Source organism: Lycium barbarum, chromosome 6 (assembly GCF_019175385.1).
Source record: "Lycium barbarum isolate Lr01 chromosome 6, ASM1917538v2, whole genome shotgun sequence".
Lineage (NCBI taxonomy): Eukaryota > Viridiplantae > Streptophyta > Magnoliopsida > Solanales > Solanaceae > Lycium > Lycium barbarum.
In genome coordinates this window covers 105,463,729-105,488,790 of record NC_083342.1, presented here as the reverse complement: position 1 = coordinate 105,488,790, position 25,062 = coordinate 105,463,729, and the positions used below count along the sequence as shown (strand labels likewise).

The following is a 25,062-nucleotide window of genomic DNA, read 5'->3' as shown; positions in this document are numbered from 1 at the left end:
TGAGCCTACATTATTGTACGCAGAAAAAATATCAGGTTCTATATAAAATATTGACGTTTCGGAGTTTTGACACATGACTAATCATTGGTCAAAGTATGGAAAAAAACACTAAGTGTTGCAAAAAATAAAGTTGGCCAATTTTTTTTTTTTGTACTGTTTCTATAACGCAGTATTTTACTGCGTTATAGAATTTTTTTTAACAGCTTCTATAACGCAGTAAAATACTGCGCTAAAACAGTTAACGGCTCCATCTCAGTGAACTACTTTAGCGCAGTAAATTACTGCGCTAAAGGTAGTTTTATAATTATTTTTTTTGTTGGAGTATTTTGGTTCAAATTGATTTTTTTGAGGGCATTTTGATTCCGGACTCCTAGTATTTAAATGGAAAATAGAAAAAACATAAAAGGAAAAGAAATGAATTTGACTGGGACCCACATACCACGTCAATCAATCTTCTAATAGTATCATGCAAATACAGGCCTGAAACCGTATTTCTCTCTTGTCACTTCTAAAAATCAAATCACTTCATTTTATTGGCCCTTTTCGTTTTAGTATTCTCCACAAACAAACAAACCCTAGTTGTTGTTTTGTATGTTTATATATTGGTTGAAGAATTATGGGTATGCTTGAAAAAATAACTGAAGCGTTGCATAACAATGAGGAGGAAACAGTAGAGTTAAGGCAAAAAATACTGAAGTTAATTTTGGATGACTTAAAATTGTCCAACAACTGTTTGAAAGAATGCTTAAGTGAAGAGTTGGAATCAAATTGGAAGGCTTTGAGTGTTGCAAGAAAAGGGTTTGCTGAGACTGTAAAGTTAAGGGAAGAGAAGTTAACTGATCAAGAAAAGATGGTGGAAAGAGTTTGGGAAGAGGTTGAATTTGAGAGGAAACAAATAGAGGAAAAGTTAATGGGGATTAATGTGAAAGAAAAGGAGTTGAATAAGATACAGAGATGGGTTTATCAAGAAACACATGCTATTGAGTTGAAAGATCAAGCATTGGCTAAAAAGATTGAAGAATTTCATGTTAAGGAAGATGCCCTTGAGTTGAAAGATCAAGAATTGGCTGAAAAAATGGAAGATTTTCATGTAAAGGAAGTTAATTTGATGAGCATGAAGAAGGAAATGGGGTTGGAATCTGTGAAGAAAGGGCTTGTTATAAAGGGGAGTAAGTTGGATAATGCAGAGAATGAACTAAGGGTGGATGAGAATAAGTTGGATTGTGTGAAAAAAGAACTGAAGGAGAATGAAAATAAGTTGGAATTTGTGAAGAAGGATGTCACTGTTCAGGAAAGTAAGTTATATTCTGTGAAGAAGGAATTAAGGGTGAATGAGAATAACTTGGATTGTGTGAGGGAAGAACTAAAGGAGAGTGAAAATAAGTTGGAATCTGTGAAGAAGGATGTCACTGTTGAGGTAAGTAAGTTGGATAGTGTGAAGAAAGAAGTTGGAGTAAACGAAAGTAAAATGAAGATTTTGAATGAAGAACTTAGAGAAAAGGAAAATGACTTGGAAGCTGTGAACAAGGCACTTGCTGTTAAGGAAAATAGGCTGGATGTTGTGAAGAAATTGGTAAGAGCGAAAGAAGGTATCTTAGAGATGCTTAGAGAAAAGGAAAAGAAATTGGATTTTGTGAAAAGGGATTTAAACGAGAATGAATATAAATTGGAGTCTATGAAGAAGGATCTCACAGTTAAGGAAAGTAAGTTGGATAGTGTGAAGAAAGAAGTTGGAGTAAACGAAAGTAAATTGGAGATTTTGAAGAAAGAAGTTAGAGAAAAGGAAAATAACTTGGAATATGTGAATAACGTACTTGCTGTTAAGGAGAACAGGTTGGATGGTGTGAATAACGTGTTAAGAGAGAAGGAAAGTAGCTTAGATTATTTGGAGGAGGAATTTAGAGAAACACAAAAAGGTTTGGATTATGTGAAAAAGGATTTAAACGAGAATGTAAATAACCTGGAAGCTGTGGAGCAGGCACTTGCTGTTAGGGAAAGTAGATTGGAGATCTTGAAGAGAGAACTTATAGAAAAGGAAAATAACCTGGAAGCTGCGAATAAGGCACTTGCTGTTAAGGAAAATAGGTTGGATGGTGTGAAGAAAGCATTAAAAGTGCAGCAAAGTAACTTAGATTATCTGAAGAAGGAACTTAGTGTAAAGGAAAAAACAATGGATTATTTGAAAAAAGAACTAAGGGAGAAGGAAACTAACTTGGATTCTATGAAGAAGGAACTTGCTGTTAAGGGAAACATGTTGGATGGTATGAAGAAAGAACTGACACTGAATGAAAGTAACTTAGATGTTGCGATGAAGGAGCTTAAAGAAAAGGGAAAAAACTTGGATTTTGTCAAAACGGAGCTGAGGGAGAGGGAGAATGAATTGGAGTCAGTGAAAAAGGAATTCAAAGCTGAAGCAGATAACTTGAATGCTCTTAGAAAGCAAGTTGAATCTGAGGAGGAGATCCTGTCCTCAACGAAGAAGAAACTTGAGCACAAGGAGAAGTTTCAGTATGCAATGAAGAAGAAACTTGAACTCCAGGAGGAACACTTGAAGTCATTCAGTGAGAGACTCCATTTAAGGGAGAGAGAGCTTGATTATACTCAAGAAGCATATAAGCAGCGTTTTGAAGAACTTCATTCAAAGGAGAGGAAACTTGATTCAGCAGAGGAAGTTACGGGAAAAAGCTATGAGGGCTTTCAATCAGAAAAGAGAAAATTCCTGGTAGAGCAAGGACTCTTTGAGCAACGCATGAAAGATGTTATACTTAGAGAGGAGAGGATTAAGAATATATTAGAAGAGCTTGAATCAAGAGAGAAACATTTTGAGGATTGGTCTAAAGAGCTCAGAGAGAAAGAGAAGCAGTTGAATGCTATTTCTAATGCGCACTTAAAGACAGAACTTAATGAAGATGTAGCTGTTGACAGGGTCAATACTATTGTTGGTAATTCTGCTGTTACAAAATTTGTTGTCATAATGGATGGGAAGAGTTTACAGATATTCTTAAACGAGCATGAGAAAGAGCTGGATTTGATGTCTGATGACGTTTTTGAAGCTCTTCAGATGTCTCCTGACCCTGCAAAATTGGTGCTTGATGCAATGGAAGGGTTTTATCCTCCCCATTTGAGAAAGGGAGAAACAGAGTTCGAGGCTAGTGTTGCCCGACGGAGCTGCATTCTTCTGTTGGAGCAGTTAATTAGGGTTTCACCAGAGATTCGGTATTTTGAGAGGGGAGTAGCAAGAAAGATTGCAAGGGATTGGAAAGTTAAAATTGAGGCTACAAAAGGGAACCAAGACGAGATCTTGGGTTTCTTGTATCTTTTGGCTGCGTACAATTTGGTTTCTTCCTTTGGTGCACATGAGCTTATTATCCTTCTGGAGATTGTTGCTAAGCATGACAAATTCGCAGAATTGTGTCGCTCTCTTGGTATGAAGCAGAATTTACCTTGTAAGTATATTGGTATTTTTTAATTTTTATTATGTTGATAACCTACGGTAAGATTCCCTGCCATATGATACTTTATTCACCAAAAAAAAAAAAAAAGATTCCTGCCATAGTTTGCTATATACTTCCAGGCTCCAACACTGCTGAATTCACTTTAGTTCTCCAGTGACATTGCTCAGCATGCTTTGATAATTTCCTTCCGGTGTGCTCCTTGGTCATTGCCATATCTCCATGGCGTTTTCATTAGGGGACTTTTAGTTCTTTGATAAGGGTAAGAGTTTTATTGGAACCAAAACAGCACAAGGATTGTGCTTATGTAAGCTACACAATTCGTGCTTTCCGCTGTTCAGGTTGATAATGTCATCTGCATCTTGTACAAGGAGCTTATTACACCAAAAAGTCAGAAACAAATCTATTCGTAGAGGCTAATTACATTTTCATTTTGCATAAAACGCGACTTTTATTATTTATTGCTAAAATATGATAATATCCCTCCCTGCTCCTTTGGTAGCATAACCCGATCAGGTTGATAATGTCTTCTGCAACAAGGACCTGATTACACCAAAATTCAGAAAGAAAAAGATCTAATTACATTTTCATTTTGCATAAGGAGACTTTTATTATTTATTGCCAGAATAATGTCCCTCGCTGCTCCTTTGGTAGCATAACCCTTCCCATTTCACCCTTCCCTGTTCCCTTCCATAAGAAATTTCTTCTGATTTTGTCCAATTGCTTAAGAACTTCGCTAAGCGTTGGAAATATAGACATGAAATAGTTGGGAATTCTATCCTAGACACTTAATCAGTTGGCCCTTGATTGGACCAAGTGGGCTGTCGATTGGGAGATCATGTTGCAAGCGTAGAAACTACAATGGTTTTCAGATTATATAACATGACACTCCATTTCTTTCGAGCTATTCTATTCTCAATTAATAGTTTGTTTGCCATATAAGTGAGATGTCTTTCTGGACAGTTAAAAGTTTGCCTTGCAACTGAAATTTTTTTCCTTAAATCTTTTTAGTACGTTGGCCACTAGTTGTACTGGAATCTTGTTACATGTGCACATAATTGTCTTATTATAAATTGTAATTGAGAAAATCACTGCCCTTTCATTCTTTGGGAAAGTTTGCTATAAACTAAAACAACCAACTCATAATGATTTCAGGTTTTGTCCAGAATCTTCTAACGAAGCAGCAACATCTTGAAGCTATTAGATATGCTTATGCTTTTGAACTTGTGGACCAGTTCCCACCCACAGCCATTCTGAAAGATTACTTGGAATGTGTTGAACGTAATTATGTGGATGTCTACAAGAAAGAGACCTGCTCAGTCGAAGAAAAGGTACTATGCCACTTCTGTTGCCAATATTTTAACCGTCTCCTTTATGATCAAAGACTCAGTTTTTAAGGTTTTCTATTTAAAATTTTGCCAATAGATTGAAGCCATTGAACGAAGGGTTGCTTCTGTTAGAGCTGTTATCAGATGTATCCTGGATTACAAGCTTCAGTCTCAATATCCGGTAGAAGAACTTGAAGAGCGGATAGAATTGCTTACAAGGCAGAAGGAAGATCAAGCTGCATTATCTGTCATTTGTGATGCTAAAAAGCCAGAGCAAGCTAATGTGAATCAGATGGGATCTAGTAATCCATCTTTTCTCACCGGCACCAAGGCCCCCGCTTGCACTTTAGGTCATTCCAATGCTATGCCAATTATCCTTATGAACATGAGTGGAAAGAATTTGCAGAATTTTTTGAACAAGCATTTGAAGGAGCATAAGTTGTTGCGCAGTGAAGTCTTTAGTGCCATTCTAATGTCACTGGACTCGGGAATGCTTGTGTTGGAAGCACTGGAAGGGTTTTATCCTCCCGAGCATCAGAAAGAAGAGATTGGATTTCATCGTGATATTATCAGGCAGAGTTGCATCCTTTTATTAGAACAATTGATGGAACTTTCACCGGGGATTAAACCAGATGCTAAATTAGAAGCAAGCAAGCTTGCATTTGCCTGGAAAGCAAAGATGATGGCTGAAATGGAAAACCATTTGGCAATCTTGGGTTTTCTGCTTCTTGTAGGTTGCTATAGATTGGCATCTGCCTTTGATAAAGATGAACTTGAGAGTTTGTATCACAAGGTAGCACAGCATGTGAATACATCTGAAATCTGTCATGTCCTTGGTATTTCAAATAACACTTCAAGTAAGTAGTCAGATCGAAGAATTGTTTATATGGTCGTGTCAGATTGTCTCCTAGCCATTGTGTTAATGTTGCGTTTTCAGGAACTGATGATTATCCTTCAGTAGAAGAATCCAAGAGACATAAGGCTCAAGGCTGTACAGATAAATCTACTTGCAACAACATGGATATGAAAGGAGAAGGACAAGATGTAATCTGCAATTGTGCGTCGAGTTTACATCATTCATCAAATCCTGCTTTTCTTGTATTGGATGCTCTCCGGAGCTGTCATCCCGTAAAATTAGTGAGGTTTGAAAACTTCCCATTAGTTATGAGGAGTTTCTCTGATCTGTTGGACCAGCTGAGAGAAGTTTCTCCAGATATTGAACATCATGTTAAAATGGAGGCTGTTGTATTCGCAGTAGACTGGTATTCTAAATTGAATGTACCCCAACTAAATCCTACTGAGGTCACGGCATTTTTGCAGCTTTTAGCTATTTATAGAATAACAGACTCTTTCCATTCAGATGGACTTTTAGGTCTTCTGGAGAAAGTTCAGCCAACTGAAAGGGTTGTTACTTTGGTCAAAATCCTTGGGCTGACAGATAAGATCCGATGTATGTTTCCTCTCTCTTTCTATTGTTGTTTGTTTCACTATGAAATTTACTCGCCCGTGTACCCACTCAATCACCTCTCAATATTAATAATGTGCTGCACTGCTGCTGGTTATATGCAGGGTCACAAGTTTCTACCAGCGTTCATTTCTCATGAAATGTTCCTACTTCATAATATAATAATTGCCTTTTTAATTGGTTAGATGCTGTTAATATCCTTTGAAGAGGCAGAATTTGTAGGATACTTCTTCTTGTTTTATATTATGCATACTACAAAGAGGGATAATTTGATCAGACATGCTAGGACCAGCATTCGTTTCGTATGATGATTTTATCAGTCGTTGAAGTTAGTTTAACTTTGCCCAAGGAACATGGAATTACTCCTGGGTGGCTGTGATCTTGGCAATCTACAGGTTTATTTTATTTGCCAAAATAATCCCATCTATGTGGGCTTTCTCACATTGTCATTTTATAAAGGAGGAGGATTGTGGTAGGTTGACTTTTATTGTAAAACTATCGATTTATGTTGAATCAGCAGTCACAGAAGGTTGGACGACACTAGAAATGATCACATTTGACAAAAGGTGAAAGGAGTAAAATAAGAGAAGGTCGCTTGCGATGATTTAGTCTTGTCCTTATGTAGACCTTGAGATGTACCAGTGCAGGTGTGCATGAATGGAGAAGTTATCTAGAAAGGTGTATAACCTCTTTAGATCCATCTAGACTTATTGGAGAATAGAGTATAATGATAGAAAAAGAAATATAGCTGCGATTTTTTTATTTTTTATTTTTTATGCTAACCCCCTTAGTTGGGATTAAGGCTTAGTTTTATTATTACACTTACTTTAGGTCCAATATTAGGAGTTTATCTTGTTACGATTTGTATTGCAGTAGAAAAGATAGAGAACTTCTAGTGTCAAAGAACTTCAATTATTAAACATTAGTTGGAGATGGGCCTAAATGGAGTGACATGGATTGTGAGGAGTTCTGATCTTGTTGCTCAGTATAAAATGGGTGATAATCATGGAGCTGATAAACTATTATTTACTTTTTTGTTATTCTATGATTTTTTTTTTTCAAATCTTTTTATGCTAATATAACTAGAAAATGCATTCAGTTCAGTTATTTTGAGGGCAGGGTTTGGTGTTTGAAAACATCAGCATTGGCTAAAATTCTTGTTCCTTCTAACATACAATTTCTTTATCTGCCACCCGCTATTGGAACAAATTTTTTACTGTAGCTGATATTTCCTTTTGACTCCCTTCGTAGAAACTGAAGATAACCAAAGACTGGACCACCTTTGCCTTTATCTGACTGATCATTTCTTTCCTTTTTTTTTGGGTCTTTGTTGAGTTGCAGACTTTGTCCAAAATCTTAGAAATAAAAAGCAGTGGCTAGTAGCATTCAAATATGTCTATGCGTTTGAGCTTTTTGACTTGGTTTCACCAGTGTCGCTCCTGAAGGATTATGTAAGGCACTCAGAACAGATTGCCGAGCAAAAACTCCATGCTGGAAATAGTTCTCATCGATCCCAAGTATGTAGTCTTCTCTTTCCTTTTAGCAAATAGCATCATGATTGTTTCTTCTGAAGTCCAAAATCCAGTTTAATCTAATCTTTCTCGCAGATGAAGGCTATAAACTTTGAAATGAATGCACTAAGAATTACAGTTAAACAGATTGTGGATCATGGTCTTCAGTCGGAATATTCACCTTCCTATCTTCAAGAACGGATAGAAAAGCTTCTATATCAGCTGTCAAACTTGAGGCAATCAAACTCAAATCGGGACTTTACTGCTATGTTCCAACAAGTTGGAACAAAGAAAGGTACTTGTGGATCTGCTCCACTTGCTCAAGTGCAAAAAGAGCTCACGAAGAAACGTTCTGCCCCAGCTGGTGGCACTGACGTCATCCACAGGGCTGAACAAAAACAGAATTTTAAGCGCCATTGTCATTTATCCATGAGGAGTTGAGTTGTATCAGGTGTTATATTGACATCCTTCACGGTTATCTTCTGTACGAGCATTGTGGGTTTTACTTTGTGGAGGATGATTTTGAAGGGGTGAGAAGAGTTTAAAGGTAATGTTTCTTTTAGGGAGAAAGAGAGGAGGTTAAGTTTTGGGGTTTTTGGTTGGGTTGGGGGAAGGGGGTTGGGGGGACAGGTGGTGTGGGGATAACATTTTGAGGCTTACATTTCCGAAATTTGTATATAAATTCTTGCCAGCAGGATGTAAACAGTTCAACGAATCCGGAGGCTACTGGATGGACTTGAGTTTTAGGAGGGACTTGCAAGATTGGAAGGTGTCAGAATTTTAAAGCCTGATTGAATTGCTTCACAAACAAAGCACACATCAGAGGACTACGAGAAGGTAGCTTCTCTTTACATCTCAGCTTGGATCCCTAAGATACCAAGATACGCCAAACCATAGCAGAATATTCCACCATAAGCAAGAGACTACCCTACAATGTAGAAAAACATGATCCACTAGCATTATGTAGGTTGTTTGGAGGGAGAAACATGTAAGTTTTTGAAGGGGTAGAGACTGATTCTGAACCGTTGATAGCCTCTTATCCCGTATTTTGCTTTCGTGCACCATGAGGTTCCTGGTTGTATAGATGCTTGGGCATGACTTGTATAAAATCATATCTTTTTGTAGGTTATCCATGTTTTTGTACATGTCTTGTATATGCGTGTTCGTATCTGGACTTTTGATAAAATTATCTACCTTCCATAAAACTGCTTTGTACAGTCATTTCCTGAGCTCACATCTATAGATGCTCAGATTGTGCACTGCACCAGTCCACTCAATAAAAGAATCTTCTCAGCCTGTGGAGGTGAAGCATCAGCCCTCTGATGGGTCACATGCATATGTTTGATTCTTATGTCGTGTGGTATCAAAAACAATCTGTTCGACATTTTCGCTACTAATTTTTTAGAAGCTTTCATGATGTGGATAAATGATTTGCCTAATTATAGGCTTAATACGTAGACATCCCCTTAAATTTGCTTAGCAAATTTCAGTTAGACACTCGAATTAAGGGTTGTTTCAGTTGGATGCCTAAGTATATAATAAAGTGTTCTTATAGAAAAGTTTTGGTTCAACCATTTTTTTTTTTTTAAATAGTGCGTGTTCTCAAGTGTTCATTACAACTAAACATGTAAAAGATGTCACCTCTTTTAATTATATGTATGCCGCATTTGCTGCAATAATCCAAAAACCCTCAGGCCTATTTCAATTGACATATTTTATGTAGTTAATTTAACTTTCTTATAGACGCTTGAATTTACACGCAAGTTTTTTTTTTTTTTTTAAATTATAATTTTGAATCGAAAATATCTAGTAGGAATACTTTATTATGTATTCAGGTGTTCAATTGAAATAAATTTTAGTTTGAGTTGAAGAGTGTTCTTTTCTAATGGATGTGTCAAAGAGTGGACTAAAAACGCTGCTATTTGTTGGCATAGATTTTTCAAATGTGTGTGCTATATTGACATCGATTTTTCAAATGTAGAATTGCCAAATTTTCAAGAACTTAATTATTATTATTTGATACAAGGTGTCAAGATTCAAGAATTCAATTATGAGGCGTGCTAGCTCATTTTTGGCATATCAGTAACAGTTAATTTTAGGGCAAAAAACATATATGTACAGGTTATATTTACGGAATATGACGATACTTTTCCGTTTATAAAATATATCAATAGATTTCTTACAAAATATATATAAATTGGGTAAATTAAAAAAAATTAAATAAAACACATTAAATAACGTAAGGAGATTGCTTTCATTATTTTATGCAATTTTCTCTCTCCAATCAAAATTAAAATATATTGTTACATGATTTTCTCCCTGCTCCCTTATTTCATCCACTTTTATCTCCCCATTCAAAATTAAGACATATTGTTCTCTAATTTTCTTCAACTTTTATTCAAAAAGTCAATACTAATCGGTAGTTTTTATATACATCAGAAAACATATATGTATAATTTTTATATGCAATATGTATAACTGTATAAATTTGTTATAATTTTTGTATATGAAATATGTATTAAAATTACGTGTATTTTGATTATGATAAAGTGCATATAAATTGTATAAAATTTAATCAAAGTATGTATAAATTTTGAGAAAAATGTATAATAAATTTGTAATTGATACAAACCAGATTCCATACAAAGTTCATACACCAGAAAATAAATTTGTGTAAATTTTTGTATGCAATATGTATAAATGTATAAATTCGTTATAATTTTTATGTATGAAATATGTATAAAAGTTGTATGTATATTTTGATTATGATAAAGTACATATAAATTGTATGAAATCTAATCAAAGTATGTATAGATTATGAGAAAGTATATATGTATATTAAGTTTTTTGATTGATACAAACCACATTCCATACCCGTATAATTTTCAACATTTTTAAAATTAATTTATATCGAATTTATTCGCATTCCATACACACTGTGCCACATATATCTAAAAAATGATAGTATATAGCAGATTCCATACATATACTAGTTTTCAACATTTATACAGATTTCAAACACACAATGACCACACATATCTCAAAACGATACAAATCAATTTTTATATACAATTAATACACATGTCAGTAATAAAAAAATATTTTGTAATATTAGTTTGAAAATTTATATTATGAGAGAAGATGAATTTTAGGTCTAGAAATGGTATCTATCATAGAGGGGGAGAGAGAGAGAGAAGAATCTTTTAAAAAAGGAGAAGAAGTTGATCGGTAACTATCCTATAATTAAGTCCACATTTAAAATCAAATTCTTTTCCTTAAAAAATGCCCAAAATCGTGGGTATCTCATTAAGTCCAAATCTGGTATTCTATTTGGTATACTTTGTAATTTTGTTGGTATGTTTTGTAAATAAGAAAAAGTATCTTTATGTTTTGTAATATAGAGTCTTAAGTAGTATTATTAAGTCATTTTCCCTTAATTTAATTTTACATCAAATTTTTGCACTAAAACTATTATATCTCTTCCAAGAGTGTGCTTGCATGTACACCAAAAATGCTTTTTCTTCTTTTAATATATCATGTTTAAGAAAAAATGTATACTTGAGAAAATCATATTTTCAGCAATAAATAATTTCAACTCTTAAAGTATCAAACTGAATGAAAAAAAATAAAAAAATAACGGCAACAACCTTTAGTTTGATTAACTTAGAGATTTGGAGTTGCCTCTTCTATGGGAAAAAGAAGAATATGGAAGCTATTGTCATCACTTTGCTTTATATTGCTAGTCTCTGGGTACGCGTTGCGTGTACCTATGTCGATAAGTACAAATTCTTATAAAGTCACATCAATATTAATTAAATATGTGATACTAACATAACCTTGACCAATTCATTTTTCTATTTTCCTACTTTAAAAACAAGGGTGAACTATAACATTATTATATTAGATCCCATGTCTTTTAACTTTAAAACAATGAACCAAACCTTCTATAGATAGTTTATAGAACCATGAACATCTCGAATCAAATGAATTTGGCTATTGTATATATAAGGTAATCAAACTTAGTTGTCGTCATACAATTGTGGAAGTCATACTTGATATTTATAACTTCATGAATTCATCTTCCTCAAAATCCTTTCGATGTTGCTAAAATAAAGTGAAGACACCAAACTTGACTATACTCTCTGTTGTTACTCTCAGATCATAGCCGCTTAATGAAGTTGAAAGACCAAAGACATTCCTCAATAAATATACAAAGATCAAATGTCATTCAGAGAAAAAGAATATAGGTCTTGATGTTCCGTAACTTATAAGAGAAAGATCATACGGGCTTCAGAAATCAAAAGCAGAGAGTATCGTTATTAATATTAGAGCAAAATAATCATTTACTTAAAAATAAATAAATAAATGATAATTAAAGGAGTTCAGAGTACTTGATAAATTAAAAATCTGCTAGGTTAATATGCATCAAGTAAAAGAATTAAAGAGAGCTTTTTAACTCACCTAACATTTCATAGCACCGAGAGAGATTATGTTATTGCCCCTAGCTAGAACTTGGCAATAAATATTTCTGCTTCATCTCTTTCTCAACTACTGATTTAGTTTGAACAAAAGCAAAATAAACCAATAGAGATAGAATAAAAGACAACTCTCTTTCCGTCGTGTCCATTTGTATTTCCATAATATTTTATTAACTCAGTCGGGAACATAATATGTATAATTATCAATTAGTTGGGAATACTAAAAGTACCATAAGCAAATAGCACCAGATATATTGCAATTTGCATAGATTAATATAGTGTTTTTACATTGTACACAATAGCTTTGAAGAAATAATATAGTTATAAAAGGTTGTAAAAGACTATCAAACATTTTGATATATATCGATAGACGATAGTATACTTTTGGTATAAGGAAGACTTGCATGAAGTAGCTTGTGCAACTTTAAAGATCCGAGAAAGGTGAGATGATGACATTTCCAAACTGAAAAAATTGAATTTGGTATATATTGTTTTTAGTGCAACTCTTTAAATTCTTCAGTTTAAGATTAAAGGGAGAAGGCTTGATTCATGTACCCATTTGAGAAGAATCATTTAATTTTCATTATTTAGGAATTACAACTCTTCACATTCTTCCGTTGTTGAGTTTCATGGCGAAAAGCCTAGTTCACGTACCAAATTATGAAGGGATAATGTAGTTTTCTAAGGAATTTAAGTCCATCAACATTAAGCTAGGAGGTGAAAAGGTTGTGAAATAAGTCAAGGAACACGTTCTGCTATATTATTAACTCATCATTTAATATGATCCTATTTAACCACATTCTCTATTGCTAATTAGAGTCTTTAATTAGATTTTGATATACTGCATTAAAATTTTACTATTTGATTAGAAATTTAACTAGATTTTAATATATTAAAGGGGCAAAATGGTAATCCAACTTTACACTAAGGAGCTTCTCACTTTTTAAAATATATGATGATTAGTAGGGGAATACTAATAATACTACTGATAGGCGGATCTAGGATTTAAATTCTATGGGTTCAATCTTAAGATTTTTAGCATTGAACTCATTATATTTTTAAAGTTAGGGGTTCATATCTATAATTTATTGCAATTTTAATAATTTTTTACACATAAATTTAGGCTCCGTGTAGAAAGTTTGGGGTTCAATTGAACCCTGACCTTGTAGGCTAGATACGCCTCTGATGATAGGGGAAACTAGACAATGCTCGACTAGCTACTAGCATTCTGTCCTAATCCTCGACATCCATATCCTCCTATCCATGCAAGGTCATGTCGTGGGTAAGCTGTAGGTGTTTCATGTTCCACCTAATCACCTCTCACTAATATTTCTTCGGCCTACATTTACCTCTCCTAAGGCTCACCACACCAACGTCTCACACCTCCTCACTGGGGCATCTGTGCATCTCCTCTTCACATGCCCGAACAATCTTAGTCTTGCCTTCCTCATATAGTCCACCATGGTGGTCACTCCCACCTTGTTCCGAATATCATCATTCCTAATCTATCTCTCCTAGTATGCCCAGACATCCATTTCAACATTCTCATTTCCGCCACTTTTATCTTCTGGACGTGCGAGTTATTGACCGGTCAATACTCCACCCCATACAATATAGCTGGTCTAACAACCAGTTTATAAAATTTACCTTTAAATCTTGTCCACCACAAAAGCTACTCCCACCTGTCCTGAATAAGTTAAGAGAATAAGTGCTGTTAATCCCAAATTGTCATCTGTGTAAGTCTCAACCTTGTGATGCAAGGTTTGATGACAAGGTAACTAGATGCATGTTTGGGCAACTTTGAAAGTGTCAATTGATAGGAATCTTAAACGCGGAAACCAAAGAAATGAAGGAATTGCAATAAAAAGTTTAGGTTAGACCCAACAAAGTATTAATTAACTAAAAAATAATTGACAAAATCAATCACCCAACAATTAACAAGACAAAGTGAAACTAACACTACCCTCAAGAGAAAATATTTCCTCTTGTGAATACCTCTTAAAAAGTTTGGATCAACAAGTTTAAAGTCATTGCTTCGTAAATGTTATCTTCAATATCCAAAACAAGTTAGAATGAAATAATCACTGTCCTTAATCTTTTGTACTAGGTCTAAATAGCATAAACGAAAAACATAAGAACCTGGACCTAAACTACTATAGTAAAAGAGGCATAAATTTGCAAAATATCCCGTCTCCGACAATCACGGCCTAGGTATCGTGAAGGTGGAACTTTGCCTTCGGGTTGGTTCGCAAACGCACCATATCTCCTCGCAATCGCGAAGGTCTGCAACTGCTCATTTCTCAAGATTATGAAGGTTTATTGGTGCTACAATCTGCACTTTGCCAAATCAAATTTTGATTTATTTGAAATTCTAATTGGCCTTCTTCTACGTCCTCCTCCCGAGGGAATATGATAATACATTATACGGAAAAGGCTCAAATATGCCATCGAATTATCGAAAATGACTCATTTATGCCACTCGTCAATAGTTTGACTCATTTATGTCATGACCGTTATCAAAATGGATCATCCATGCCATTTTTCATTAACGCCAGTTTTACCATGCCAGATATGACACATGGTTTCTAATTACAGGTCCACGTCGTTAAATCAAACCAGCACAAATTAAATCCTAAGTTAAACTAAAACCCGACCCATAAATTTGTGCTGGTTTGATTAAACTACATGGACCTATAATTGGAGCCCAAGTGTCATATCTAGTATTGTAAAACCGTCGTTAATGAAAAATGACATGGATGAGCCATTTTGGTAAAGGCGATGACATAAATGAGCCAAACTATTGATGAGTGACATAAATGAGTCATTTGCGATAGTTTGATGACATATTTGAGTCTTTTCCGTACATTATAAGTGTGCAAGGACTCTCCAGCTTGATCTCCCTATCCTAATTCTTTGTAAGAATTTGTAAATTCATGAACTTTTTTGCTTGTGACCTAGCACGAGGTTGTGATGTTTGTTATGATCTTTGATTGATATCACATATAATAGGACTAGTTGATCCTTGCAATTTATTTAAAAATTTAAGTATCAAATAATATTTAGGTGCTCTTTCATTATTAAATATTTCTTCATGTTTGTCCAATATTTAGGCTTTCTTTCACTTGTAAATAGGGGTGGGCATAAACACCGAAAACCGAAAAACCGAACCGAACCGAATTAATTCGGTTTTTCGGTTTTTCGGTACGGTGTTCGGTTCCGGTTCACCGATTTTTCGGTTTTTCGGTACGGTGTTCGGTTCCGGTTCACCGGTTTTTCGGTTTTTCGGTTTAACCGAACAGTGCTGCTGCTACAGTGCTAATTGCTCATGTCTTTTCCAATTTTCAGTTTTCTCAGTTTGTTGCACCTCTTCTAGTTATACTTTATTTATGTTTGCTAATTGCTATGAATAGTTCTAGTTATACTTTTCCAAGGATACTACTGATTCTAAAATGTATAGTACCTTTATGTTAATTATTTATTAACGACAGAGGGATGGTGTAACAATTGAGCAAGGTTTGGACTGGTTCTGAAATAGAAGCTTAATTAATTAGATATTCGGTGTTAATCCTAAGCTTCTACTGACTTTTTCTCTTTTCCCCCATCGTCTACATTTTCGTTCTTTATGTATTGCATGATCTAGCTTACATCTTCGCATTATAGAATCGGTAAGCATATACTTAAAAACAATAAAATAGCTCATTTTTAATTAAAAAAAAGTCCATTTTACAAGCAGAAAATATCTCATTTTAGGCCCATGCCAAAAAAAACCGAATTAAAAAATCGAAACCGAACTTCAAAAAACCGAACCGAACCGAACTAATTCGGTTCGGTGTTCGGTGTCCACTTTCAAAAAACCGAAACCGAAAAAACCGAACCGAAGTTTGAAAAACCGAACCGAAAAACCGAACGCCCACCCCTACTTGTAAATGATTCATCAGGTTTGTTAGTGCATGTAAACATCTGATAGTTTTGTGCACGTGACTTGCACAAATATTAAATGCGTACTTATTATTAGGAAATACTGAACATGCAGTATGACAAGATCCAGTAATCCCCATTAGTACGTAAATAGGATTATTTATCTCTTATACTAATAGTCAATTAATCCGAAAAAGTTTTTGTTTGTTAAGTCGATGGTATAAATGGTGTCATTGTCATTGTAGGAAAAAAAAAAAAAAAAAAAAGATCTTGATCTTATGGCCTAGTGGCATTGATAGAAATCTCTCACACAATAGGAGTAAGTTGAATTCTCACTATCCTTCTTTCATCTTCTCCATTGTTGACCCCACAACATAATAAAAATTTTAAAAATCAAAGATCTAGGGTTCAACTTGCCCTTTCTAAAGCCCAAATATTCTTAATGAGCGAAATTGAAAATAAAAGAATTTATGAGCCCAACCCACCCAAATTCACTTCAAACACCCTTCCCTACTGCTTCCATCTGAATCTTGTATGTAAACAAGAAAGAACCCTTCTAATTCTTTTAGGAGAAATGAAATATCATAATCAACACTGTCCACATCCTTAGACAGAACAACTATGACAATACTGTCCACATCCTTAATTTTATACCCACAGAAAGATATAAATATCATAACTCTCAATTTAAGTTCAAAATCAAGAACCAATAACACAGGACTAGATAGAAGTAATTATAAGGCTCTTAATATGTTGCCACCTTCAAAGGAAATTAACATGAGAATATGGGAAAAATGATTCAGATCTAAGAACTGTGTTTGTATGTGACATGCAACTGTTTTTGATTTTCTTTCATGTATTTTACACTTGTTTGTATTTGGTAAAGAGAAAATTGACGGGATGATCTAAAAGATGGGTCCTTGAAATAAAAAAATAGAGTTTTTGTAACTTCCAGCTCCTCCTCTTGAGGGAATATTCATAAAACATGTAAGCGTGCAAGAAATCTCCAATTTGATTCTTCAATGTTTTCCAATTCTTTGTAAGGATTTGTAAATCCACGAACTTTCTTGCTTGTGATCTAGAAAAGGTCATGATGTTGTTGTGATCTTTGATCCATATCACATATTACAGGACTGGTTGATCTTCTCAATTCATTTAATATTTAAGTAACAAATAATATTCAAATCCATTTTCACTAGTAAATAATTCATCATGCATGTCCAATTAATTAATGGAATAAGTAATATCCTAATTAACAACGAAAAATCATGTTTGTCAGTGCATGTAAGCATCTAATAGATTTGTGCATGTGACATGCACAAAGACATTATATGCATACATATTATTAGGAAACATCAAACATGTGGTATGACAAGATTGATTAATCTCCATTAGTACGTAAAAATAAGATTATGTATCTCTTATTCTAATATTCAAGTAATCCGAAAAAGTTTTTGTTTGTTTAGCTGATGGTATAAATGGTGCCATTGTCAATATTTTAGCGAAAAAATAAATCAACAAAGCTCTTGATCTTACTGCCTAGATAGTGGCTACTGACATTGATAGAAATCTCTCACATGTGTGAGTTCAATTCTCACTGTCCTTCTTTCATCCTCTCCATTCCTGACCCCACTACATAATAAAATTTGAAAAATCAAACGTCTAGGGTTCAATTTTCCCTTTCTAAAGCGCAAAATATCATAATGGATGAAATTTAAAACCAAAAAACTTATGGGCCCAACCAAAAAACTTATGGGCCCAACTTCACATCAAACACCTTCCCTACTGCTTTCATCTTGACCTTATGTGGAAATAAGAAAAAAAAACCCTTCTAAACCTTTTGGAGAAATGGAATTTTAGAATCAACACCGTCAACAATCTTAGGCAGGACAACTATGATAATACTGTCCGCATCCTTAATTTTTATCACCACAGAAAGATATAAATATCATAACTCTCAATTTAATTTCAAAACCAAGGACGACTAACAAAGGACAAGATAGAAGTAACAACAAGTCTCTTAATATGTTGCTACCTTCAAAGGAAATTAACATGAAAATATGGGGAAAAAAATTCATATCTAAGAAGTGTGTTTGTATGAGACATGCAACTGTTTCTGATTTTTTTTTCCCATGTGTATTACACTTGTTTGTATTTGGGTAATGATAAATTTGACGGAATGATCTAAAATATGAGTCCTTAAAAAAAGAGTTTTTAACTTCCAGCTCATCCACTTAAGAATATTCATAAAACATGTAAGCGTGCAAATAAACTCCAATTTGATTCATCAAGGTTTTCCAATTCTTTGTAAGAATTTGTAAATCCACGAACTTTCTTGCTTGTGATCTAGTAAAGGGTCTTGATGTTTATGATCTTTGAACGATATCACATATAACATGACTAGTTAATCCTCTCAATTCATTTAAAATTTAAGTATCAAATAATATTCAGATGCTTTTTCACTAGTAAATAATTCATCACGCATGTCTAATTAAATTATAGAATAAGTAATATCCTAATTAACAACGAAAAATCACGTTTGTTAGCGCATGTAAACATCTAATATAGCTTCATGCACGCGACATGCACAAAAATATTAAATGCATACATATTATTAGTAAATATTGAACATGTTGTATGACTAGATCGAGTAATCTTCCTTAGTACGTAATAATAAGATTATGTATCTCCTATTCTAATATTCAAGTAATCCGAAAAAGTTTTTGTTTGTTTAGCTGATGGTATAAATGTGGTTATTGTCATTGTAGTGAGAAAATAAATCAAAAGATCTTGCTTTTACGGCCTAGTCGCATTGACAAAAATCTCTCACAAAATAGGTGTGAGTCTAATTCTCAATGTCCTTCTTTGACCTTCTCCATTTCTGACCCCACAATATAATTAAAATTGAAAAATCAAAGGTCTAGGGTTCAACTTGCCCTTTCTAAAGTCCAAAATTTCTTAATGAGCGAAATTGAAAACCAAAAAACTTATGAGCCCAATCCACCCAAATTCACTTCAAACACCCTTCCCTACTACTTCTATCTTGATCTTGTATGGAAATAAGAACCCCCCCCACCCCCCCCCCCCCCCCCCCCCCTCTCTCCTAATCCTTTTGGAGAAATTAAATATAAGAATCAACACTGCCAACATCCTTAGGCAGAACAACTATGGCAACACTGTCCACATCCTTTAACTTTTATCCCCACAAAAAGATATGGATATCATAACTCTCAATTTAAGTTCAAAATCAAGAACCAATAACAAAGGACTGGATAGAAGTAATAATAAGGTTCTTAATATATTGCCAACTTCAAATGAAATTAACATGAAAATATGGGGGGAAAGATTCAGATCTAAGAAGTGTGTTTGTATGTGACATGCAACTGTCTCTGTATATATACTTGTTTGTATTTGGGTAAATAGAAATATGACGGGATGATCTAAAAGACGAGTCCTTGAAAAAACAAAGTTTTCAACTTCCAGCTCCTTCTCTTGAGGGATTATTGATAAAACATGTAAGCGTGCAAGGAATCTCCAATTTGATTCTTCAATGTTTCCCAATTCTTTGTAAGGATTTGTAAATCCACGAACTTTCTTATGTGTGATCTTGTAAAGGGTCTTGATGTTTGTTGTGATCTTTGATCGATATCACATATAACAGGACTAGTTGATCCTCTCAATTCGTGTAATATCTAAGTATCAAAGAATATTAAGATGCTTTTTCACTAGTAAATAATTCATCATGCATGTCCAATTAATTAACCAACCAACGGATAAGAAATAAAAAAAAAATCAACCTTTTGAAACAACACAAAAAAGAAAAAATAGTTTGTAAGTTATTGCATTCTACTACCATAATTACCGTTATGGCTTCGCGCCCGACAACACAAATTTAAATTAACTGGGATCCGCAAATATCAACCAACAATGGATAGGAAATAAAAAAATGTCAACCTTTTGAAACAACAGGAGAAAAAAAAAAGTTTCCTAAGTTATTGGGTTGTACCACCATAACTACCGTTATGGTTTTGCGCCCGACAATACGAACTTATATTAATTAGGATTCCGCGAATATCAACCAACCAATAGATAAGAAATTTAAAAAATAAATTAACCTTTTGAAACAAAAAAAGTTGCTTATAGTACAATAATATCTCTTTTGGCTTCTCGAACACCCAAAGCCTCGACAATGAGTGAATCATGTGGCCTTTCTAACTGACTAAAGTGGTCTCTAATGAGTTTTCATGAGAATTATGAATTAGCATATCGATTCCTGCTATTCTCGAAGCAATATCATGAAATAAGTAATGTCCTAATTAACAACGAAAAATCATGTTTGTTAGTGCATGTAAGCATCTAATAGCTTTGTGCACGTGACATGCACAGAGATATCAAATGCATACATATTATTAGGAATCATCGAACATGCAGTATGAAAAGATCGAGCAATCTCCGTAAGTACGTAAAAATAAGATTATGTATCTCTTATTCTAATTAAAGTTCTTGGGTTCAACTTGCCCTTTCTAAAGCCCAAAACTTTTTAATGGGTCAAATTGAAAACCAAAAAACTTAAATGGACCCAGCCAGCCCAACCAAATTCAATTCAAAACCCCCTCCCCTATTTCTTCCATTGATCTTGTATGGAAATTAGAAAAAAAAAAAAAAAAAAAAAAAAACTTGTAATCCTTTTGAGTGAATAGAAATTTAAGAAGAAATCAGGGTTTTTCCCCATTTCCTAAAATTTTCAAAATATTCTCAACTGAAGTCTTTCTCTCTCTATATATTTCCTTCAATAACTTCTTCATCCCTAGCGCGAGACTCTTAAATGGTAAGCATACTTCTCATGTATTTTAATTTTAATTTTTTAAAATATATATTTGTGTCTGTTTATGTTGTTTCCCTATTTTTCTTGTGATTTAGGGTTTTGGATCATATTTGTGTTACAAGTTTTTAACTTTCAGCTCCGCTCTTCAGGAAATATTCATTAAACATGTAAGCGTGCGAGGAATCTCTGATTCTTCAACGTTTTCCAATTCTTTGTAAGGATTTGTAAATCCACGAATTTTCTTGCTTGTGATCTAGTGAAGGATTTTGATGTTTGTTATGATCTTTGATCGATATCATACATAACAAGACTACTCGATCCTCACAGTTGATTTAAAATTTAAGTATTTCAAATAATATTAAGATGCTTTTTCACTAGTAAATAATTCATCATGCATGTCCAATTAATTAATTAATGGAATATGTAATTTCCTAATTAACAACAAAAAAATTCATGTTTGTTAGTGCATGTAAGCATCTAATAGTTTTGTGCACGTGACATGCACAAAGATATTAAATGCATACTTATTATTAGGAAACATCGAAAATGCAGTATGACAAGTCGAGTAATCTCCATAATTAGTACGTAAAAAATAGGATTATGTATCTCTTATTTTAATATTCAAGTAATCTGAAAAAGTTGTTGTTTGTTTAGCTAATGGTATTAATGGTTTCATCGTCATTGTAGCGAAAACAATAAAACAAAAGATCTTGATCTTAAGGCCTAGTGTCATTGATAGAAATCTTTCACACAATAGGTGTGAGTTCAGTTCTCACTGACCTTCTTTCATCTCTCCATTTCTGACTCCATAACATAATCATTTTAAAAATTAAAATAAAAATTAAAATAAAATAAAATAAGGCGTAATACATAGATAGGTCTCTGAACTTGTCTAGAAATTTCACTTGAACATCCCAATTGAGCTCTGTACCACCTGAACCATCAAAGAGGATGTTTACTGTGCCACTTGGGCACAAAATTAATATGCAGTCAAACACAAAAAGTGCATGCTATTGACACGTTAAAATAAAAAATAAAACAGAGACACCTGAATTTTAACTTAAACAAATTAAAAAAAAAAGATATTAAAAAAATAAATATATTGTTCTCTTTCTTCCAGAAACAACACCCCCCACCCCCTCCTCATCTTCTGCGGTTCTTCTCCTCTTCTTCGGACACTCGACGAGGAGCTTCTATCTTCGGTGAACAGGAGCAACCACAAAAATGTCACACCTCGAATCATGGCCTGGGCGTAACACAACACTTGGTGCCTTGCTACATGTGACCGAGTGAATCACATGGCTTGCTGAATCAACATGGAGCATGTACTAATGCAGAATACACTTTAAAACATGGATAGTTTGAATAACACGAGTCTTCATAAATATTAATGAAAATACTATTTAATCATGATGCGGAAATAGTCTGAAAAATATAATAAATACCGAGCCATTACTGGTTATACGAATCTGAACATCTGACTTGACATAACTGAACTAGTCTATGAAACCTTTGACATGAGTCTGACTGCTAAACTGTTTACCGGGACAAGACCCCTGGCATACCTTAATTGCATAACTAACATGAAAATAAATAAAGATAACACCCCGAATGAAATGGGGCTCACTAATAGCTGATACGAGCAAAGTCCTAATGAGCTGATCTATCGTCCTATAAATCTACATCTTGAAATGCAGGCCCCCGGGCAAATAAAAGGGGACTTCAGTACATTCAAATTGTATTTGTATGTAAAGCAACTGAATGAAATAAGTATGGCACGTGAAATAATAGAACTGAAACTGAAACTATAAGCTGAACATGAACATGAGTATATTTGCCATGAATATATATATATATATATATATATATATATATTAAGTAGGAGAGCCTTAGTATAACCGACATGTAATCATCACGTGAGCACCTGGCGTCTGATCTCTGCTCAATCAGCTAAACCATCTTGTACCTTATCGGGGAACAAAACATGAACATGACATGAATAGATCCAATAACCCGCAATGGGTAAACATGAAGGAATCGTCCTAACTGAGCGGAGCGATCCTTATCCTACGCTGGCATACGTAGTTTCAGACTGTCTGAGCCTTCTCGGTAATCTGTGCAACTCCTAAAACATGAACATGGATAAAATTGGGTTGATAGCCCTTGAATTAAATAAACATGATTCGTAATTGTATTATAACAGGAAGATAGATATATAGTATAACTTGTATGAAAACATGGAAGCATGTAGAAATTCATTAAAATACGCATAATAGTTCATATATTGCATTTAAGAACCCATGGAATTCAAGACATTGGATTCATGGATTACAGACAGATTCTCAATAACCACAATGGAATATCAAGAATACAACGACGAATAATAATCCAAACATGATATAACATGATACTTGTAACTTAGGGTTATTATGAGTTTATAATAGAAACCCTAGATTTATGGAACTTCTTGTTTTCAAGGATGAACATGGTGTGGGGAAGAACAATGATGTTCCAACACATAGATAGAAACCCTATATATCTTAATCGCTCCAAAACTTGTAGACAAGATCTGAACTTGAAGAAGAAATCCACAAGCCTTAATCTTGAACCCTTGAGATGGGTTTTCTTGAAAATCCTATGTTAGTTGATATGGGTTTTCTTGAAAACCTTATGTTAGAAACAATGGACTTGGCTTAGAATTCATGTAGGTATGTTAGAAATACTTAAAGTTACTTGGAATATGCTTACCTTGACGTCGTAGGATCAGGAGAGGAGAAAACCTTCGTTCTAGGGCTTTGAGAATATGAAAAGGATGGATCAAGAACTGAAAACGCGTTTATATATTGTCTAGAAAGGATTTACGGTCCGTGAAAGGTGACTGTAAATTCATTAATGACTCGATATTCCTCCTCCTCATTTACGGTCCAAAAGATGGACCGTAAAATATTCTACGGTACAAAGTATGGTCCGTAAAAATTATACGGACCGTAAAACCCACCGTAAATCAGTTACAGTGAGCTGGGTCTTCTGGGGTTCATCTACGGTCCGTTTTACGGGCCGTAAACAATTTACGGTCCATAAAACCTGACGTAAAAATGTAAATCGCTAAATTGAAGCGAATTTTAATCCTAACACTCTCCGTCTGGTTTTCTAAGTCCTGAATCATAAACATAACTTAGTTTAAAGGTACGAGGTGTTACAAAAACCACCACGATGCCCACTGCTCACCCTTATGCTCTCCCTCCTTTTCCTGTAACACTGAACTCTCGAAATTGCCGGAGAAGACGCCCAGATCGGGTTGTGTTGACTCTTTTTCGGTGTTGCTTCGGCAAAAGTCGTTGAAGCAACGCCGTTAATGACTATTGGGTTTCTTTGTCGTACGTATTTTCACAAATTTGGCTAGAAAGAGTGAAACTACAACGAAGCTTCGTCTTCCCAGTCGCCTATTGTTTGTTGCTCCATTGTTTACTATTGTTTCTGATTACAATTATTTTTTGTGACTGTTTACATTTTCTGGCGATGCTAAATACTCTAAAGAACTCCATAGGTTTCGATGAGCTCTCTACTTTATCATATTGTTGCTTTGCTTGGGTTGATGCGGTGATGTTCTGAATTTTCCGATAATTGGCTTGTCTGGAGGAGAATGAGATTGGGATGAAAAAGATGACCATTCCTTTTTTTTTTTTTCGTTAATTTTTTTTTTTTAGAGATTATTCATTTATAGTCACATACTTCCAAGCTGAATTTTTTTTTTCATTATTTGAACTTGTTTAACGCATTCAAGAGCAAGTGGAATGCATGCACGGTGTCGCCTCAACAAATTATGTCCAAGTGGCACTGTAAACACCTTCTTGGACTGTTCAAGTGATACAAAGCCCAATTGGGGTGTCCAAGTAGAATTCTTGGACAAGTTCAGGGACCTATCTATATATTACATCAAAAATCAAAGGTCTCGGGTTCAACTTGCCCTTTCTAAAGCCCAAAACTTCTTAATGGGCCAAATTGAAAACCCAAAAAACTTAAATGGGCCCACCCCACCCCAGCCCAACCAAATTCCATTCAAAACAACCTTCCCTGTTTTCTTC

At 34.4% G+C, this 25,062-nt stretch overlaps 1 protein-coding gene across 3 annotated transcripts; it reads left to right on the top strand.

The window, feature by feature from the left end:
- The first annotated feature begins 488 nt into the window (after positions 1-488).
- Positions 489-9,052, top strand: LOC132645209 (uncharacterized). 3 transcript variants are annotated; one of them, XR_009584043.1, is made up of 7 exons: positions 489-3,446; positions 4,608-4,783; positions 4,878-5,637; positions 5,718-6,230; positions 7,587-7,762; positions 7,853-8,303; positions 8,452-9,052. XR_009584043.1 is itself a non-coding variant. In XM_060362059.1 (6 exons), the coding sequence occupies exons 1-6, from the start codon at positions 617-619 to the stop codon at positions 8,195-8,197; spliced, it is 4,779 nt and encodes a 1,592-aa protein (XP_060218042.1). In that variant the 5' UTR covers positions 489-616; the 3' UTR covers positions 8,198-9,052. The 3 variants fall into 3 exon arrangements, 2 of the variants coding, with proteins under 2 accessions (XP_060218042.1, XP_060218041.1); XM_060362059.1 differs by having other exon boundaries at positions 489-3,425; positions 7,853-9,052; XM_060362058.1 differs by having other exon boundaries at positions 7,853-9,052.
- The last annotated feature ends 16,010 nt before the right edge of the window (positions 9,053-25,062 follow it).

Excerpts from the sequence above, each read along its gene's own strand:
- LOC132645209 (XM_060362058.1), top strand. The coding sequence starts at position 617 with ATGGGTATGCTTGAAAAAATAACTGAAGCGTTGCATAACAATGAGGAG. Across the intron at positions 5,638-5,717 it reads TATTTCAAATAACACTTCAA|GAACTGATGATTATCCTTCA; the intron begins GTAAGTAGTCAG and ends TTGCGTTTTCAG. Across the intron at positions 6,231-7,586 it reads GCTGACAGATAAGATCCGAT|ACTTTGTCCAAAATCTTAGA; the intron begins GTATGTTTCCTC and ends GTTGAGTTGCAG.